The sequence below is a fragment of the Marmota marmota genome, unplaced genomic scaffold, assembly GCF_001458135.2.
Source record: "Marmota marmota marmota unplaced genomic scaffold, marMar, whole genome shotgun sequence".
Lineage (NCBI taxonomy): Eukaryota > Metazoa > Chordata > Mammalia > Rodentia > Sciuridae > Marmota > Marmota marmota.
Genome location: NW_026000037.1, coordinates 25233096 through 25253408, shown reverse-complemented (window position 1 = coordinate 25253408; position 20313 = coordinate 25233096). Strand labels below are relative to the sequence as shown.

The 20313-nt window shown below is 41.5% G+C and overlaps 2 protein-coding genes and 1 long non-coding RNA gene across 5 annotated transcripts in view; 1 reads left to right on the top strand and 2 right to left on the bottom strand.

The window, feature by feature from the left end:
* Nucleotides 1-5021: 5021 nt before the first annotated feature.
* On the top strand, nucleotides 5022-6475 carry LOC107136815 (zinc finger CCCH domain-containing protein 15). The gene is made up of 2 exons (XM_048812198.1): nucleotides 5022-5304; nucleotides 5361-6475. Exons 1-2 carry the CDS (start codon nucleotides 5130-5132, stop codon nucleotides 6464-6466), a joined length of 1281 nt encoding a protein of 426 aa, XP_048668155.1. The 5' UTR covers nucleotides 5022-5129; the 3' UTR covers nucleotides 6467-6475.
* A 3305-nt stretch (nucleotides 6476-9780) lies between these two features.
* Nucleotides 9781-20313, bottom strand: part of Rab3gap1 (RAB3 GTPase activating protein catalytic subunit 1) — a 94027-nt gene continuing 83494 nt past the window's right edge. For 2 of the 3 annotated variants that reach the window (XM_048812196.1, XM_048812197.1), the window contains 6 exons: nucleotides 16322-16418; nucleotides 16120-16223; nucleotides 15873-15988; nucleotides 14429-14531; nucleotides 12285-12305; nucleotides 9781-11497 (listed from right to left, as the gene is read on the bottom strand). In XM_048812196.1, coding sequence (XP_048668153.1) covers nucleotides 11261-11497; nucleotides 12285-12305; nucleotides 14429-14531; nucleotides 15873-15988; nucleotides 16120-16223; nucleotides 16322-16418 — 678 coding nt within the window. In that variant the 3' untranslated portion in view covers nucleotides 9781-11260. The remainder of the gene's footprint in view (nucleotides 11498-12284; nucleotides 12306-14428; nucleotides 14532-15872; nucleotides 15989-16119; nucleotides 16224-16321; nucleotides 16419-20313) is intronic. The other variant, XM_015479131.2, reaches the window with a different exon arrangement.
* LOC125619377 overlaps nucleotides 18528-20313 on the bottom strand; it is an 11283-nt gene continuing 9497 nt past the window's right edge. Inside the window, exon 2 of the long non-coding RNA XR_007350900.1 lies at nucleotides 18528-20194. This is a non-coding gene — a long non-coding RNA (uncharacterized LOC125619377). The remainder of the gene's footprint in view (nucleotides 20195-20313) is intronic.

Genomic DNA, 20313 nt, shown 5'->3' with positions numbered 1-20313 from the left:
TTTCCTAAATCAGTTCTATGATCATTTTGACAAAATTTTTTTTTCCTGAGAATTGGCCCAATATAGCTTCCCCTTCCTTGTCAAAACAAAAGGGAGGAAGCAAAAGTAGAGTCATTCAGTTTTTATTTGATGTAGATTTATTAAAAATGTAGGCCTAGAAAACCAAATATCAATAATGGTTGAATCTGGGAAAGGAATGGACAGAACTTTTCAGAACTTCCTTCACTCTAAATCTGAAATAACTTCCAAATAAAAAGCTAAATCTTCAGGAATGACTCAAGTCATGAACACCACATGCAGATGGCTGCCTCACCTTCTAAAGGATTCCTTCCTGCTCAGGAACGTGTCACATCCATGACTATTTCCCAGCCACAGTTGGTGGGGTGACCTGAGAAAGTGAACGAGTTGGCCGCCAGCAGCCCACCACTCACAACCAACAGGGCTGGACAAAAACGGCAGAGGCTGGTATTGGGAGGTGGTGATCTGGGAGGCAGGAGGAGCGGCCACGTGGGCCCTGAGCACAGCGCAGGTGCAGAGGCATAAACCAAGAGGAAGCCAACTGGCACAGAAACTAGGAGCCTAGAGCCAAGCCACATTAGCATTCGTATGCTGGGTGAGACCCGTGGATTCCTGGAGCTTGGGTTCCCTTGAGCTGATCAAGTCCCAAATCACCTCCAGCCTCTAGAAGTCTTGAGGTCAGGCTCCGTAACAGTTTTCTTTCATGGCCCTCAATGCTCCCCATGAATCCTCACCAAGCTAGTGGGTCTTCATTCCACACCATCAAGTCACCAACTAAGCCAGGCCTGGTTGTTCATGCCTACAGTTCCAGCTTCTTGGGAGAATAAGGCAGGAGGATTGGAAGTTTAAGGCAATGTAAGAGGCAAGACTCTCTCAAAATGAAATAGAAAGGAATGGGGATGTGTAGCTCAGTGGCAGAGTGTTTGCCTAGCATGCACAAAGCCCTAGGTTCAGTCCTGTGTGTGTGTGTGTGTGTGTGTGTGTGTTTAAAAAACAAAAAACTAGATTTCTTCCTAAAACCAATAATTTCCTTATAAAACTTGAAGCTATATGTGATCTTTAATGATTTTGTAAATATATACCTAAAGTCATAAAGTTCTGCCACTAAGTACTAGGGATATTTGCTGTATGTAACTGTTGCTAACCAACCAGATTGGAAAAACCGTTTTCATTTTAAACCATCCCTTTATTAAATCTCTTCTCTTCTCTAGCTTTCTTTACAAGACCAAGTTTTCATGAAGAACATAGAGCGCCCACCACAGGCAGATGTTGGGTGGTCAGCTAGATTCACTCCCACCTCCAGTCATGATCTAAACTCAAGTCGGCCAGATGGCAAATGACTCCATGTCACAGCTACCATGTGCTACATCCTGGGCGAGCATTTGAACAGAAGCATGACGGTCCCTGCATCTGCCCTGCTCTTCTGGGTTTGAGCTTCCTACAGGGGATTTGGCCTCTTAGTTGAGAGCATCTGAGAGGTCATTACTTGTCGTCACCACCCCCAACCCCCAAAGAAACCGTAGGAGTAAAGAGAGGCGGTGAAGCCTGGTTCAGAGGCTCATACCTGTAGCTTCAGCTTCTTAGGAGGCTGAGGCAGGAGGATTGCTTGAGGCCAGGAGCTGGGGCAATATAGCTGGACTCCATCTCCTTGTTTGTTTTTCATGTATCTTTCAAGACTGTCTTTTGAAAGGCAGAAATATCCCTAGGCTCTGGAATCAGCCACTGGTAATGTGAAAGACCTAGCAGAGAGGAGCCTATTCCTGTGGACAGGGCCTGCAGGGACGGGTCAGGCCTCAGCACAGCCAGAGGGCTGGGCCTCCCCACCACTGGGCTGCTCTGTGAAGTTAGGGCTTCAGGCCCAGAATAGTTGGGAACGTTTGGGAAATTCATACTCTAAAAATATTTCCTTTCTTCACTTAGGCAAGATAACACGGGAGTGACAGTGGTTTGCTAAGAACGTGTTCCGCCTTATGTAACGGGGGAGAAAGCCTTCTCATCCCAAAATAGGGCCGAGAAAGGAATGTGAATAAATAGCTCCAACAAGTCATTATTTACTCACAGTGCCAAAGGTCTGGAGAACTTCTTTGTTCAGAGTCCTATCAGTTATTCCTCAGGTCTGACTGGCCACTGACAGGCCCATGTCCCTCTCCTGACAAAGGTTGATTTTGAGCAGAGGTATAGGGGCCATGGCCCAAGGGCAGGCAGGCGCAGAGGGCTCCTCCCGTTGTCCGGCTATGGCACCCTGGCTACACTGGATGGGTGCCACCACCATCTTGTTGTGCGTCATACACTGAACAGGGTGTGAGTCCTTCGGAATGCAGATGGAGCCGCCGGGCACCCAGGGCGTCATTTCTCATCGCCCACCTCCAGTCCTTCAGTGAGTCCTTCCCCTGTCACTTGCTCACTCCGTCTCTCCCTAGAATTGCTAAGGGGGGAGGCCACTGCCTCTCACTGGGATGGCTGGTGGCTAATGGTCAGTGCAGTCCCGACCTTTCCCCTGCTGAAAACCTTCCAAAGTGCCTCTGCTTTCTGGGAACAAGGTCTGGACTCTCTCACCAGGCGGGCAAGGCTCCCACAGAGCTGGGCCGCCCAGCACCCTGGTGCCCACCTCCTCCCCTCCAGCTGCGCTGCCCCAGCCCTGCAGGTAACTCCAGTCTGGAGTGCAGATGCTCTTCCCGAAAGCCCCACCCTCCCTCCGCCTCTCCAAAGCCCCTTGCCTTGGGTGTCACTTCTTTCCTGAAGCCTCTGTGACCCAAGAAGGAGAAAGGGGGGTGGGGGATAGAAGACAGCCCATTTGAGGTGGCAGGAGGTTTGGGACCAGAGTCTCTGAATGCTGGATTCATCCATGTGTCCTCACATTAAACGGAACATACATCTGACAACTGATCATTCATCTATAACTGCTACTTTGTACAATTTAAACAATTTATGTTTATTAAGCAATTAAGTACCCTGTTGAATACTTTTTAAACATATCATCTAATCATAATTTTTTTTTTTTTGAGATGGGCTCTTGCTGTGTTACCCAGGCTGACCCTGAGCTCCTAGGGTCTAAGTGATCCATCCTCCTGCCTCGGTCTCCTGGGGAACAGGGGCTATAGGCATATGCCATTGTGTTTGACTTTAATTTTTATAACAGCTTGTTGGGTATATATTGTTGTCCCCATTTGGCAGAGGAGAAAACAGAGGCTTAGAGAAGTACATAAAAGCCTGGCACCTGTGGCTGGCTGGTAAGGAGGGCTGGGATCTGAACCTGAACTTTCCAGAACCAGGGCCCATGCTTTTATACAGCAGGCTCATGGCTTACACCAGCCAAAGATGGGCATCTGTCTGGCCAGTGGCTGCCCTGCATCCATTTAAACAAAAAAAAATCCTAACCCTTAGTACTTCGGGATGTGACCTTGTTTGGAAATAGGGTCACTGCAGACATCAGTGGTTAAGGTGAGGTCCTAGTGGGGCAGGTTGGGTCCTGAGGCCAACATGACTGGAGTCACAGGAGGAGAGATCCTTAATGACAGAGCGGAGCCTGCAGCACCTGCAGCTCCATGTAGGTGACCAGCGGAAGCTAAGAGGAGGCAGAGGGCTCTCCCTCCAGCTAGCCGGGAGCCCAGTGGACGCCTTCATCCCAGACTGGAAGCCTCAGAACCATGAGTTGAGTGGGCCAGTTTGTAACACTTCATCAGGGCAACCCTAGGAACCTAATACCACAGCTAAAATTTGTTCTCTTAGGAAATACCTCTTCTCACAGTCTAAGCACCACAGACGAGAACCAGCTCACCTGCTCCAGCCCAGCTGGCAGCTCCTCTGGTGTGATCTAGCCCAGTCCTATCTCTGTACACCTCACCCACTCCCATCCCCACCTTGTTCTGGCTCAAGATGAGGACAAGCCTGTAAACTGAAACAAAACCCAAAGATTCCATCTGGTTTTGTATAAGATAAAACCCATCTGGACCCAGCCTGACAGGAAGAAATGTTTTTTGTTTGTTTTAAAATAAGCCTCCCTTATAGGCTCCTTCAGCTGGCAGCAGCAGGGAGCCCCTGAGTTAGTGAGGTCTTGGCCAAGTGGGGCCTGAGGGCCCTGTGCTGCTGGGCTCTGACACTGAGGAACACAGCCCAAGTATGGGTCTGCCTATTGGCTGCCTGCCTTGGCTGATGAGCTAGCCTGGGAACACTCCCTGCAGCACCTGTCAGACCTCCCAAGCTGCTAGGGGAAGAGTGCTGCAAAGAGGTTTGTGCTCACATGACCCAGATTTAGTGTATGTTCCAAGTGGCCAAGTCCCACTCCCCAAAGCTGCAGAAGGGCCACAGCAGCTCTTTGTATTTAAGGAGCTGATATTCTGAAGTGTTTTAGTTCCTTGGTGCCCAGTGGCCCCAAATTAAAGAGGCTAGGAGATTCAAACACAGCAGTGGGCTTCTTTTTCCACAGAGGCATCCATTACAGAGTGCCCAGAAAAAAGGAGCTGGCAGCCAGAACAGGGGCAGTAGGTAGGATTATGTATGAGTTTGAAATAGAGTGGACAGTGGCTTCCCCTCTTGCATATCCTCCCCACCATTCCTGACAGGGAACAGTGCACAACAAACAAAAGCAAGGTGTAAGCTTCAAGTGCACCTGCCAGAGCCAGGAGAGGGCCTAGGGCATGCCAACTTGCCCCTTGGCGGCCACTTCTCTATCCTTTCCCAGTAAGAACTTCAGTTTACCGCTCTGGATTTCTTACTGTGTTACAGATATGCAACTGTCAAGTCTTCATCTTGATGTCCCCAGTGCGTTTGACACAGTTGATTGGCTCCCACCTTCTTGAAATATTTTTCTCTTGGCTTCCAGAACAGCACACTTACGGTTTCCTACCCCAGTAGCCACTCCCTCTGCTGGTCCCCTTTCTTGTCTCTGACTCAAACCCCTGCACTCTTCCCCATGAGATCACTTTTTAGGTGATCTTAGATGGTCTCTTGCATAATTTATAACCAGCCATAACCTTTTCCTTAAACTCCAAACTTAGTTCCGTGCGCTGCGGCGGCGAAGGCGGCCGCGTCTTCCTCCTTCTGCCGTGTTGCCAGATCTCCCGAGGGTATCTATCCCCACTTAAGTCTGGCCAGTTACACCTGTCTCCGCAATGCCCCCCAAGAAACAGGCTCAGGCCGGGGGCAGCAAAAAGGCGGAGCAGAAAAAGAAGGAGAAGATTATTGAGGACAAAACTTTTGGTCTGAAGAATAAGAAAGGCGCAAAGCAACAGAAGTTTATCAAGGCTGTCACTCACCAAGTTAAATTTGGTCAGCAAAATCCACGTCAGCGACACTGTAATGTTTTGGGTGGAACAATTGTGCGTGGGACTGTACATTTCAGAAGGTAGCACAAAGTGAAGCTGAAAAGAAATTGAAGAAAGATGACAAAAAGAAAGAATTGCAGGAGCTGAATGAACTTTTCAAACCTGTAGTTGCTGCTCAAAAAATAAGCAAAGGTGCAGATCCCAAATCTGTGGTGTGTGCATTCTTCAAGCAAGGACAGTGTACTAAAGGAGATAAGTGTAAGTTCTCTCATGACTTGACTTTGGAGAGAAAATGTGAGAAACGAAGTGTTTATATTGATGCAAGAGATGAAGAACTTGAAAAAGATACTATGGATAATTGGGATGAGAAAAAGCTGGAAGAAGTAGTGAACAAGAAGCACGGTGAGGCGGAAAAGAAAAAACCAAAAACTCAAATAGTGTGCAAGCATTTCCTTGAAGCTATTGAAAATAACAAGTATGGCTGGTTTTGGGTGTGCCCTGGAGGGGGTGATAATTGCATGTATCGTCATGCGCTACCTCCTGGATTTGTGTTGAAAAAGGATAAAAAGAAAGAAGAGAAAGAAGATGAAATATCATTAGAAGATCTAATTGAAAGAGAGCGTTCTGCCCTAGGTCCAAATGTTACCAAAATCACTCTAGAGTCTTTTCTTGCATGGAAGAAAAGAAAAAGACAAGAAAAGATTGACAAACTCGAACAAGATATGGAAAGAAGGAAAGCTGACTTCAAAGCAGGGAAAGCTCTCGTGATCAGTGGCCGGGAAGTGTTTGAATTTCGTCCTGAATTGGTCAATGATGACGATGAGGAAGCAGATGATACCCGTTACACTCAGGGAACAGGTGGTGATGAGGTTGATGATTCTGTGAGCGTAAATGACATAGATTTAAGCCTGTACGTCCCAAGAGATGTAGATGAGACAGGTATTACTGTAGCCAGTCTTGAAAGATTCAGCACATATGCTTCAGACAAAGATGAAAACAAATTAAGTGAAGCTTCTGGAGGAAGAGCTGAAAATGGTGAAAGAAGTGATTTGGAAGAAGACAACGAAGGGGAGGGACAGGAAAATGGAGCCATCGATGCTGTTCCTGTTGATGAAAATCTTTTTACTGGCGAAGATTTGGATGAACTAGAAGAAGAATTAAACACACTTGATTTAGAAGAATGACACCAAACAAGTCAATGAAAATATTTAAGTCAGCTCAGCATGAGTTGAAATTGACTACATTAATTTTTTCCACCTAGAATCAACAGGATGTTTATTTCCCATGCTGATTCTGGAGGGCTTACTCTCCTCCAAAAAAGGAATAATCTCCCTACGTCTTCTCTTCTGACTTTGACTACATCTCATAGTAAGTTCAGAGTAGTTCATGATAAATTGAAAATATAATGGTCATTACAGAAAATGATTNCAGCACACTTACGGTTTCCTACCCCAGTAGCCACTCCCTCTGCTGGTCCCCTTTCTTGTCTCTGACTCAAACCCCTGCACTCTTCCCCATGAGATCACTTTTTAGGTGATCTTAGATGGTCTCTTGCATAATTTATAACCAGCCATAACCTTTTCCTTAAACTCCAAACTTACATAACTAACCGCTTGGGTAATAGTTATTTAGTGCTATGCAACAAATTACTCCCAAGTCTAGCAGCTTGGAATTAATATTCCACAATTTCTGAGAGTTGGCAATCTGGGAACAGTCTAGTTGCATGGCTCTGGTCAGCAGGTGGCAATCATCCAGAGAAGATCCACTTCCAAGCTTATGCACAGGGCTCTCGCAGGAGTCCTTGATTTCCCACATCATGGGCCCCTCCCTAGGGTTGCTTGTGACAAGGAAGTTGACTCCTGCCAGGTGAGGGAGAGACCAAAACAGAAGTGGCAGTGTCTTTTATAATCTGATCTTGAAGTGATATGCCCACATTTATTACATATTCTGTTGGTCACAGAACAATCCTGGGACAATGGAGGGTGCAGGGGTATTGCAGAGGCAGGGACCACTGAGTCACTGCAGAGAACGGGTACCACAGGGGTCTAGTTGATATCTCATAATTAACATGTCCTAATTCACAATCTCAGATCAGCCCCAAACTTGCTCTTCCCCATCTTTATCTCAGTAAATGACAGTAACTCTGTGGTTTAGGACCCAAACCTCCAAGTCATCTTTGACTCTTGCCCTTGTGGAACCCATAAACAAATTCTGTGCATTTTGCCATCAAGACACATCCCACATCTGAGCACTCCGACCCCTCCCACTGCTACCACTCCAGCCCAAGCCGTCACCTCTCCTAATTTGCTTACTGCTTCCATCCCACCTAAGCAGCATATTCTCCACACAGTAGCCAAAGAGCAGGTTTTAAAAATTCTCTAGCCCCATTCAGATCTTTGTGTTGGCTGCCCCTTTCAGCTAAGAAAACAGACCCAAACTCCTAAGGTATGATGTAATCTGGATCTTGTGCATCTGTCCAGCCTTCTTTCCTCCACTGGTTCCCTTCAGAGTTTGTGCCTGCTGCATTGGCCTCTCTGCTGTGCCTGTGCGACACCACCTATCCTCCCTGTTCAAGGTTTTACACTGCCATTTTCTCTGAAAGCAGCTCTCTGATATCCTTTCATAAGGCCTGCTGCCTCACTTTATTCAGGTCTCTGCTCAAACATTTCCACCTCACAAGCCAACCCCTCAATCTGAAGAGTGCCCTCTCCTCTCTTTCACAGGGTTTATTCTTGGCATCTCTCATAGTCACCCCCATGTGGGCAAGGCCTTTCATGTGTTCTCATGCCAGTCTCCCCAGTACCTATAGCAGTATCTGGCACATAGGAGGCACTCAGTATTTGCCGGACTAATGAACGAAATATAAACACAAAGGCTTAGGGTTTAGTAATTCCAAGCTGAATTATTTTGGTGGTATAGGGATCCTTAGGTGGAGGAGAGCCCCAAAGTGAGACCAATCCATGTTGGTGCCACAAGCATTTGTGCATCTCTTTGGGGCATAGTACAAAGCATATAGGAAGTTAACAAAACAATATATAATTGCTGTCCTCTTTCCAAGTTTACAATTTAGCAAAAGATCTGGAGTATGTATACATTTAACCTTTCCACTCCATTTGCTTGCTAAAGTGTTAAAATCCACCACTACTCCCCTGCTTGAAACCCTTCAGTGTTGAAACTCAACATTGCCCTGAAGATAAAGCCTAAATTTCTTGCTAGGGGTTACCTGGAACTTCTTGATGTTGCCTCAGTTTACCATTTTCATTTCTCGCCCCTTCCTGCTCTGGACAGTACTCTCCATTGAAATGCTGGCTGCTTCCTAAACATGTACTTTCTCTTGTTTTAGGGTTTCTGCCCAGGCTGCTTCCTCTGTCTCTGCCACCCCCAGCCCTCCTGTCAGTTCACTGTGCTGCTTAACACACCTCCTGGCTCTCATCCTTGGGGGAGGGGGGGCTCTTTCAGCTGGTGGTCTCAGGTTCTTAATGGGAAGGCAAGCCACATGTACAAGTACTACTTAAATGTCCGCATGATCATACTTGCTGATGTCTCACTGACCAAAGAGAGACATGGCTAAGTAGAGATGGAAAGGGTGGAGACATAATCTTTACTTCTGATGGGAGCAGCAGCAAATCACAGCGAAGTGGGGCAAGCACACCAGATGGGAGAATTACTGTGGTTCTTAGCAAAGCTTTCTGTGCTTCCCACTCCTTTGCAACTCCTACTTCTGATTTTAATCCAGAAATCACATTCTCTGGGAGGATTTTCCTGGTTCTCAGAGCCTGAGTGAAAACTATTTCTCAGAGACATGCCATGATTAGTATAAGGTATTCTATCTTGTCTCTAATGAACATACAAATGGATTTGATACACATCGGAACTCTCACTCACACCCTATGTTCTCCATTCTATGGCAATGTCTTCCCTATATGACAGGAAGGTCATAGAAAAGAGGGTATTGTAGTTTTTGCCTTAATTCCGAGTATGGTGCCTGATCCTTTAAAATGCCTGAAATAAAGAGGCACATAATGAAAATAAGGTAATCACCTTTTAAAAAGGCATAATGTTCTGAGACCATTGCTGGGTAACACTCAACAGGCTGGGGGTGGGATACTGGGGATTGAACTCAGGTGCTTTCCTTCTGAGCCACATCCGCAGCCCTTTTTATTTTAACACAGGATCTCACCAAGTTGCTAAGGCTGGCCTCAAACTTGCGATCCTCCTGAGCTGCTGGGATTACAGGTATGTCCCACTGCAGATAGCAAGAGGATGCAAATCTTTTTTTTTTCCTTTTTTTTTCAATTGTAGATGGACACAATACCTTTATTTTATTTTGTTTATTTTTATGTAGTGCTGAGGATCAAACCCAGTGCCTCACACGTGCAGGGCAAGTGCTCTACCACTGAGCCACAACCCTAGGATGCAAATCTTAATGAAAGGCTTGACATGGCACAAAGCTAAATAAAATAAGACTGAAATGTTCCTCAGAAGGGAGAAATGAAAATTAGCCACAGAAACATTCTCCTTTTATTAGTTTCATAATACTGTTTTAAAATCCATCTCTCCATAAGAGTTTTTAACATTCTTTGAAAGTAGACAAATTGTCTTTAAGAGAAATGTCTTGTACTTGGTCCAGTCCTCAGTCCTGCATCTGTTGTTTGGCGGTAGCAACAAAATCTAGCATCTCAGAAAAGCACTGTAAAGGTTGGGAGGTCACCAACCAGGCCATTCTTCTGTCCTGTTCACATACAGACACATGTGTGCAACATATACTATATATTTTTGTGTGTATAGACTTTTTTTAAACAAAAATAACAGTTTGCACAACTCTAGCAATCCTTTAAAGGTACACAGGAACAATTAGGCTTCAGTATAATTATTTTTACTTTGGATTAAAGTGGAAATTTTAGGCCTAAAAATAAGATTGCTAAACAAGAGGCCATATAGCATCATAGACTTAATACATCCTAGTCCTCACAAAACTAGAAATACAGTGGTGTTATCCTTAACCTGGGTGCTATACATCCCCAGAGATTATTTTCATTTTAACTAAAATGCAAAAGCAAAATAGTGCATTAAAGTAATCCTCTACTCATTACATTAGCACATATACCAAATTATACTAACTGCATGATCGTCTCTATGTAACAAGGCTCTATTTTTAGCATGTGCTCATCTCTACATCATTAAATACAGTACCCAGCAGCAACCACCAAAGAAGACAGCATGCTGCACGGCAAGAGAAGGGAGAACTTTACAGGCTGGTAACTTGGGCAACCCAAAGGAGAACCAATGACAAAACAAATCTTACACAATATATGCATAACTAATGTACAGTGACATTTAATGTACTGTTTTACCAGAAGGAGTACATTTAGGTTACAGTTACATGGAAAAATGAAGTAAAGTTCTAGGCTTTCTCCTAGAATATTCTAAATGTTCATCAAAAGTTAATTAGTATAATACAGATGACCACCAGATGATTGAATAAACAGAATATGGTCATGTATGTAGTGAATTACAGATTCTGGGACTAGAAGCTACCACCAAAATATCCAGAAATTTGAGTTAACAGATATTCTATTTTGCATTCTTGATCCTAATAAATACAACCATTAACTGTTTACAGACTATGAGTGCAAGGTAGTGGCCCAGAGGACAGTCAGAGGAGAATGAGATAAAAAGTATCCCAGATGAGTGAGGACAAAGAGCTTCTCCTGATTTTTGGTTTTCCCCCATACTCAAAGTCCATTTCTTTGAGTCAGAAATCTTTTCAACAACTCAAGCCCATTCCCTCTGCCCCCATCAAGGTACAAGAGAGCCTAAGCTTGGTGCTGCAAAGTCCTTCGGATGCTGGTGTGACTCTTGATCGCTCAGCTGTGCAGGGCCACCTGTGTGGGGCCTCTCAGGTTTTTTTGGCACTTGTTCCTGTGGAAGCAGGTGGCAGTGCCTCTGAAGCCCCACTGAGGTAATGCTTAGGAGACTCAGAAGAAGGAGGTATCCGACGAGAAGGCACCTGCAAGTCTAAAGTCCTCTTTGGTGAGAACGCTGTACATCCGCTGAGGCAGAGCTTTGGAGTAGGGTGCAGGGCGCGGCACGGTGGTGCGTAAGATGAGTTCCCGGCCAGCAGGAGCTGGGAAGTCAGATACTGGGTTGTGCCTTCTTTCCTCTGGGCAGCCCACTCTCTTCAGTTCCTCCTCTGGTGGAGCCATGGCTGCAGCCTTGAATAGAATCAAAGGCTAAACTCAAGAACAAGTCGAATGCTAGACTCAGGTACTTTTGAGGACAGATGAATGTGATATATACATAAAAATGTCCTACATTACTCAGTAATGCAGTTAGCTATGTTATGATTGCTCAAAATAAATAACACAGAAAATGCCAGAAGCTTGAAACACTGCATGAGCCAGTAGACTGGTAATAGGCAGAAAGGAAACGACCGCCAGGCAATCTGCTTTGAAAAGTGAGGGCTATGCTCAGACATCTTATGAAAAGGAATCATGGAGCTGTGCCGGTTTCTGTTTCTTCAAGCAATGACCCAAGTCCAAGTCAGAGTTCCAAGTTGGTAAGGAGCTATCTTCTCTCCAGAGTCTGGAAAGATTTTTATCTCTACCCTTTCAATCAATGCTTTGTAAGGTTAACTTACCAAATGAAAACCGGGGACATTGGTCTTGTTTGCTGGGCAGTTAATGCACTACAGAAGTGACAGAGGTCCATATAGCAATGGCCACAAAAGAGTAGATGATCTCAAAGGCATCAATTTTTTCATTATCATTGCACAAAATAAGAGCCTTTTTAAAAACTCTGGTCACTATACTTTCATGGTACCATTGCTTTGGAAAAAAGAGTAATTGGTTTGTCAATGGAAACATGAATCATGTTAAGCTAAACACCAGCAAGAAAGTTATGCCAAATCCAGACTGTTAGGTGGTTAGTTTAAATGACCTTATGAAGTTAGAGGGATGGGAAGGAACAAGGAACTATGAGGGACAAAAGCTATTTTGTTACCTCATCAGAAGATTCAGTCAGCTTGAGAAAGAGTGAGAAAAGAAACAGTGATGAAAGGGAACAAGCAAGATGGTTTAAAAAGAGCTAGACAAGAGCTTTCAAGATTATTTCCAAGACAGCATGCACTACATTAAGAAACATGATCCTATCAAAAGAATATTTTAAGATGAATAAAGTCACACCACATACAACACACCTAGCTGTCAAATAAGAACAGACACATCCCACTACTCATGCATCTGATGGTTCAACAGGTGACAGATAGGGTGTCATTTAATGAGCAAATGATCTTAACAAAAGCCTGGATCTTTCTGAATTTATTGCCTAAAGTTTGTACTGCTTGAAAAATAGATGTTCCAGTGAATGTGAATAAATGTCTAGGACTTGGCAAAACTGAAGCAAAAATCATTTTGTGCTGAATTCCATTTAAAGATGTACATACCTATAATTAAGTTTATAAAAATTGTAATTTTAAAGAAAAGTTTTAAATACATCTTATAGGCTGTAGAATTCTCAGATGTCATCACAACTTTTTAAAAATGTTAAAATCTTGATTTATTTGTAAAATTGATATGAAGAATTCACATGAATAAACTTCAACAGTTTAGCCAGATATTTAAGAGCCAAGTTTAAAAATGTACCAACCAGATGCTTGTTACACGAATTAAAGAATTTGTAGACTTGTATAAACATATTCACTGCAGGGTCTGAAAAATTGAAATCTTTTTAAAAAAATTACACAATGTGGGCTGAATTTATAATTTCAGTGTCCATTAAAGGGCATTAGCTATATAATCAGACACTGAAAACACATTGCTTTGTTTACTAATTTTGAAAGCCATATCAAGTTGAAAACAAGACTATGTTAAATGTTGATAAGTTTTCTTACCCAACGATGTTTGTCATTTTTTTCTTAATTTTCTGCATTGTCAAAAATTTAATAAAAATGCAGCCTATGCATAGTTGGAGATTATTTTCATGTTGAAAATAATTTTGCTTTAGTATACAAAACAAGTAATTCTCCAACACTAAAAGTATAAACACATTAAATTTTAGTCTCTTAACACAAAATTAAAAAAAATATCAAAGAAGAGTTTTGCTGAGGAAAATTCATAGTAATGATTAATAAGGACACAGGCCTGTAAAATTCTGCATAGGAAGCTGGTGAAGGATGTGAAAACCAAATCCACTCATTTTCATGCCAGAAAACAAAACAAAGCAAGCATCTATTGTTTTCGAGACTTTTAAAAGGAAACAAAATATTTGGTTTTTAACTTGAAATTATTTATGGAGTAGCTCCCTAAATTTAATAATCTGTTGTTAGCACTTACAAACAATTTGGATCAAAATATTTGACCATAATTTTGAATATTCTAACTAGAAGTACTCCAGACCGACTCAGCAGGGATTGTTCCATGTGTAGACCAATGAAAATCTTTGCTTACAAGAATTACACTCTCAACACTGAACCGGTTTGGTTTCCAGTGTCATCACATTCCCAGGTCAGGGGAACCTGTATTTAGTGCACATCATAATACTTTAATAGTAATGCGCCCTGAAATAATTATTATTTGTGGGAAGCCAGTACCTGGTTAACAGTAACCAAGGTACTACGTAAGAATAAAAACTTTCTTTCACTAGTAGGTAATGACAATTTTTCAATTGGGCTTTCTTTCCGTGCTGAAGCTTAAATTTCCATAGTACTAAAAAAACTTGAAATCATTGTCTTCCAGAAAGGAAATCTTCTAGGAAATCTCTAAATTTAGATCTCTTCACTGTTATTAGACTAGAGTTACAATTCAGACTGAATTATGAATTTGTTTTGAAGTATGTAGGGTTTAAAGATGGAACTCTAAAGTTCCATCAGTCTAAAACTGAACTGTAATTTGAAAGTAGGAGGCTTTTGTTTTCCATAGCATAGTTATGTTCAGTTTTTATAACAATGGATTTCATACTTCTATTTTCTGAAATTTAGTTCCTAAGATGTACTTATCTTACTTAAATATGTAGGAAACTTCTGAGTTCAGACTCAGAAGTCATTGTCTCTTCATCCAAACCCAATGCCCGTCGCTTAGCAGCTCAAAATGACATCTTCCCAAACAGGTCTGGTGAGATCACCATAGTCAGTAAGGAGTCTCACATACCCTCTGAGCATTCACAAACAACTTGTGAATGATCCTTCCAGCGTGTCCTCTTCCTGCCCCGGTGACTAACACTTCGGGCTGCTCCAACAGGCAACTCACAAACCTAGGAGAGAAAAGTGATGAATGGATGGGGAGCAGCTGCTCAGGACACTGTTTGCATTGTCTCAGATAATTTGAGGACTTATCAATAAAATTTAATATTGGTTAAACTTACTAATGCCGGAGTGGAAATTTCATAGGCTAGACAGGACATTTAGAATTAAAATTAATTGACAATCTTACTGCTTTTCTGTTTTCCTACAAGTTCTAAAAAGCCTATCTCTGTCAATGTAAGAAATATTCAGTCTATTTGTTTCATACTAGAAATTTGGGAAATGCTATATTGAAGATCAGAATAAGGATTTTTAGACCATAGAAACCAAATTTTATTTATCTAGCAAAGCAATGATCCATATTTCTTTTCTTTTTTTTTTTTTTAAAGTGTGTGTGTGTGTGCTTAAAAATCTATGTTTTTACTGGGCATAGCTGCAGTTGTAAGCTGTGCCATGATGTGCTAGAAACACTGAATTTCAAAGCGTGTCACAGTGTACAGTGGAACTAACAGTCGAAGGCACACAGCCACCAAGCAACACCACCTGCTCACTAATTCATACTGCTATTTCAGGAATGATTCCCTTGATTAGAGCTTGTTCTGCTCAATTAAAAGGAAGACATTTTCAAGAGTAAAGTAGGCTGAGAGAAATTTTCACTCAACAAAAGATACAAGTTCAAACAAGAACTTGATAATATATGACAAAGCATTTGCAATAGCTTTTATTTAACATCAATGATTTCTTATGAAAAACTGGGAAACCTTGTGTCACATCAAAACACTGTACTTTCAAGTAACACGGGTAAAAATGGACAGAAGCTCACAGTGACAGACTCTACTGGTAAAAATGTTGTCTCATAAAGAGGGAGAGGCTGCCCCAATCATTTGCCTTATTTGGGACAAGCCATATGGTCACTCTTCCAAAACATATTTGTAAGATACGTGCCTTTGCTATGACAAACATTGTTTAAAATAACTAGGAATAGTGAGTAGATGTATAGTTCCAGAACACTGTGCTATGGTCAAGGAACAGGGACTGCTGAGAGCCACATATGGGACACTACAAATAATGGAGTTAGCAAACAGTTCTGCTACAGGAAACCTCAGGCACCACATCTCCAGGAGCAAAAGACCCTAGAAAAAGAGGCCCTGCTAGACAGTTTCTGAAAATGGAAGAAAAGGAAACACCCAGTAAAAGTTAAGAGCAGAGGTCAAATCCTAGCATAATTAATTCTCTAGTGAATGCTTGTTTCAAATAATGTATGAATACCACAAAATAATTTCAGTATTCTAAATTTTCTAAAGAGAATGGTGGTTAAAAGGACAAAACTGAGATAATTAAATTGTGATTACCTTTCAAGATCTTCCTTTTCCTCCTCTTGTTCACATTTCTCAGTTCCAAACTTGGCTTTCAGGGACCGGGCTCTAGCAATTATAGCTTCAACATTAGTAATTTGATGGATGATCTCCTAAAACAGGAAAAGGGAGAAGTACACTGAAAAATGGCAAAAAGCAAAGCCATTTAAAAACATTTCTTTAAAAAAATTATTGCCAAGTGGGATGAACATTTGGCAAGATTCTGAAACTATACCAAACTTACTTCCAATTTCTTGTCTTCTGGATTGGGGAAGTGCAAAACTTTACTGGAATGAGATATGATCTGCTTTATAATCTTCTTAACAGAAGAAATATTTTCCAGACTTTCTGGTTTTTAAAAAGATCAAATCCATTGTTAAATAAATTAAGCCTTATACACTTCCATTTTAGAAATGAATTAATAACTAATCAAATAAGACATTTACCTTCTTCCTTTACCTTGAGTACAGCTGCATGAATCACACAAGGTAACAGGTGCCGAGCAAGGTCTGCAGGTTTCTGGAATGCTAGATAGTGTAGCACCTGCAGGAGACCCAACATTACATGATGATCACTACAGGTGCCAAAGCATGAAGCAGCCACCTATCAAAGTACAGAATCTTCTACCTCAACCACATCCTGGCAGGAGAGAATGGATCTCTTCTCTTGCTACCTATCCCTACTCACCCAGGTAAGTAGCTACCACTCCCAAAGGTAAGCATGTTATCACTGAAAACAGTAAAGAACTTCAACTTTAATAAAACCAAAATATTTTCATTTTTCCTGTTTCCATGTCATACATGTAAATTAGGAAAATACAAAGAAAATGACACAGCATTTTCATTTTAGGATTTTTTTAAAGACATAGAATATATAAAGGACACTAGCATTAAATATGTACAATACTGTTTTGTAAACTGCTTTTCTCAATATCTCTAAACATTAGTAGTGACCTTCTACAAAGTGTTTTAATTGTTTTGGTACTGAGTTTTTTCCCAAGATGCAAACTGCTATATTAAAAAAAAAATAGTAGTAGATGGACATAATACCTTTATTTTTTTCATTAATTTTTATGTGGTGCTGAGAATCGAACCCAGTGCCTCAGACATGCTAGGCAAGGGCTCTACCACAGAGCCACATCCCCAACCCGCTTTAATTCTTTTTATTATAAAAATACAGAGAAGTATGTTCAACACATGTACTCTACCTTATTCAACAGTAAAAGCAAAGATTTCAAAAATAAACAAATATAGGGAAGTATAATGCAGACATTCTCCTTCCCAAAGACCAACACATCTTTTGTGTTTTTCTTCAGGTATGTTTCTATGCCAATTTAAATACAGAAATATAGATGCACATGGGATTTAGCACACTTATAGGTTTATATGCTATGTGTATAGCATGTATGTAGGTTTTTAGCATATTTATGATTGATTAATTATCACTATTATCTAAATCCAGATAGTTCCATTAGATAATTTCATTATCTAAGTTCATTCTGGAAGTAGTAGCCATTCCCTTCTGCCCATCCTATGCTCAATCCCTATCCCCATTCCCTGGCAACTACTTAAATCTAACTTTCTGCCTCTCTGATAGCATACAAATGGAATCATGTGGTATCTGACTTTTTTCTTGGCTTCCTTCACTTAGCATAATGTTTGAGGTTCTTCCATTGTTGCAACATATATCAATACTTCATGTTTAAGGTTGAAGATTCCATTGTTTAGAAAGACTACATTTTCCTTCTCCATTTATCAGCTGATAGACACTTGCATTTGTTTCATCTTTTAGCCATTATAAATAATATTGCCAACATTCATATATTCAACTTTATCTGTACTTTTCCTATTCTAGGATCCCATCTAGGGTATCATGTTACATTTAATAGTCATTTTCCTGGGCTCCTCTTGGCTGTGACAGTTTTTCTTAGACTTTCCTTATTGTTATTGACCCTGACAGTTTTGAGGAGTTCAAGTTGGCTACTTTGTAAAAAGTCCCTCAGTTGGGTTTTATCTGCTTCTCTCATGATGAGTTATGTATTCTGGGGAGGAAGACCAGAAAGTACCATTCTCTTCACATCGCATCAAGAATGCAAGTCAATGTGATTTATCCTTGTTGTTAACAGCCTTCATTACCTGGCTAAGATAATGTTCTGACAGGTTTCTGCACTGAAACTTTCTTCTTTATACCTGAATTCCTTAGAAGTTACTTTGTAAAGCTCATACTTGAAGTAGTTAAGTCTGCACAGAGGTCTGTATCTTCTGACCCATTTATTTATTCATTATTTTTTTTTTGGCGGGGGAAGTACTGGGGATTGAACTCACGGACACTCAAACCACTGAGCCACATCCTCAGACCTATTTTGTGTTTTATTTAGAGACAGGGTCTCACTGAGTTGCTTAGTGTCTCACTCTTGCTGAGGCTGGCTTTGAATCCAATTCTCCTGCCTCAGCCTCTGGGATTATAGGAGTACACCACTGTGCCAGGCTTATTCAATTATTTATATCAGTATGAACTCAAGAATATTTATTTTTTTTACTTCAAGTTATAATGTAATTACCACTGTATTTGTTGCTCACATTGCTTCTGTGATGGCCACTGGGAGCTCTGTCAGTTGGCTCCTGTGTCCCTTTAACATACCCTCAAAATTATATGGAGTCTTTTTTTTTTTTTTTTTTTTTAAAGCTCTTTTAAAAATAGAATGTTTCTCATTTTGGGTTTATCTAATGTTTCCTCATAACTAGATTTATGATACACATTCATGGATCAAACAGTACCCTAAGTAGTATTGTGTCTTTCAGAGTATCACACCTCTCATGTAAGTAATCTCCATCTGGTCTTTACTGTTGATGTTAAGTGTGATCCATCCTTTGAAAATATCATTCCATTTTGCCATGATATAGTCACTATTGCCTTGCAATGAAGAAACAATCTTTAGGAAAACACTTTAAAACCATGCAAGTATGGTGCTCTTCACCCAAACTTTCACTTAGCAAGTCATCATTAGCTTTTAATCTAAGAGCCACAGCCAAGTAATGCATGGCATTTTTGGTTGAAAGGTGACGCCAGCAAGCCATTGAGATGATATGATTATGTTAGGATCTGCATTCATATGGATATTGGACTCCTGCTGTCCACCTTGGCCTGCTACAGGACTCCTGGAGAGTTCCCATTTGTTGGGGAAGTGCAGTAGGAGGGAATTCCAGAGGAGGGACTTCCTGTTGGGGTCTGAGAGAACGCTGCGTGGGTCGGTCGGCAATCCTCCCGAGAGCGTAAGCGGCAGTTTCAAAAATAAAGTTTGTTCCTGCTTGAGTGGCTCGTGATTTTGTGCCCAGCCAGACTGCGGCAATGACTCTTGCCTAAACCAATCTTCATTATGTATATAGTTGTAAAATGAAGAGTTTCCAACTCCAACATATCCTCCACCTTTACCAGTTATCTTTGTTCTATAAGAAATTCCCTCCCTTCTTCCTCATTTTTTAATATATCCAATTCATTTTTGTCCATTTTTTTATTTGGCAAACTGCCCCAGATGAGCCAGAGTCCCTTCAATCTAGGTCCTCATGAAATACCTTACTCTCTCATTTTTAAAGTACTTCCTTACTTTCTAGCAATATTATGTTCCAGGCTCATCTTATACCTTCCTTGCTCCAGCCATAAAACCAGCGGTCTTTCTCCACAAAACCCCCTGACCCCTTCATTACTGGGGATTGAACCCATGGCCTCTTGCAGGCTAAGCAAGCACTCCACCATTGAGCAATATCCCTGGTTTTTATATTTATCTTGAGACAGGGTCTTGCTAAATTGTCCAGGCTGGTCTCAGACTTGTAATCTTCCTGCTTCAGCCTGAGTAGCTGGAATTACAGGTTTATGCCACTGTACCTGGCTTGGCCAGTTATTTGAGGAAAAGCATGGCTACTTTATAAAGAGTGTTTTAGACAACAACATATGTGTCCACTATTAATGTGGTGCCAATGCTTCTACTTCTACATATACCTACTTACATATTTGCATACCCACATATCCATATTTTAGAAACCTATAAGTCTGCATTAAAACCTCCTAGTTTTAATTTATTTTGGCTCTATGTGATATGCAAATTTCTCCCAGTTCACAAATATCTGTTTATCATTTGCTATTTGACTTGTTTTTCTTTGTCATCAAGAGTTTATTTTTACCCAAATTTTAAACTGCAGTATGGATTTTAAGTTCTAATTAGAAAAACTTTCCCTGGACTCAGATTAGATTTCATCCATGTTTTCTTCTAGTACTCACATGGTTTTAAATCTTCAGTCCATTCTTGTGTGTGGTATAAGAGACTGAATTTTGGAACGGTGACCACCGGCAGAAAAGGCCCAGTGGCCCACGGCTGAACAGAGCTTCCAATCACTCCTGCAAGGTAGGCGGGCTTGCGACCCACCAGCAGAAGAGGAGCAGC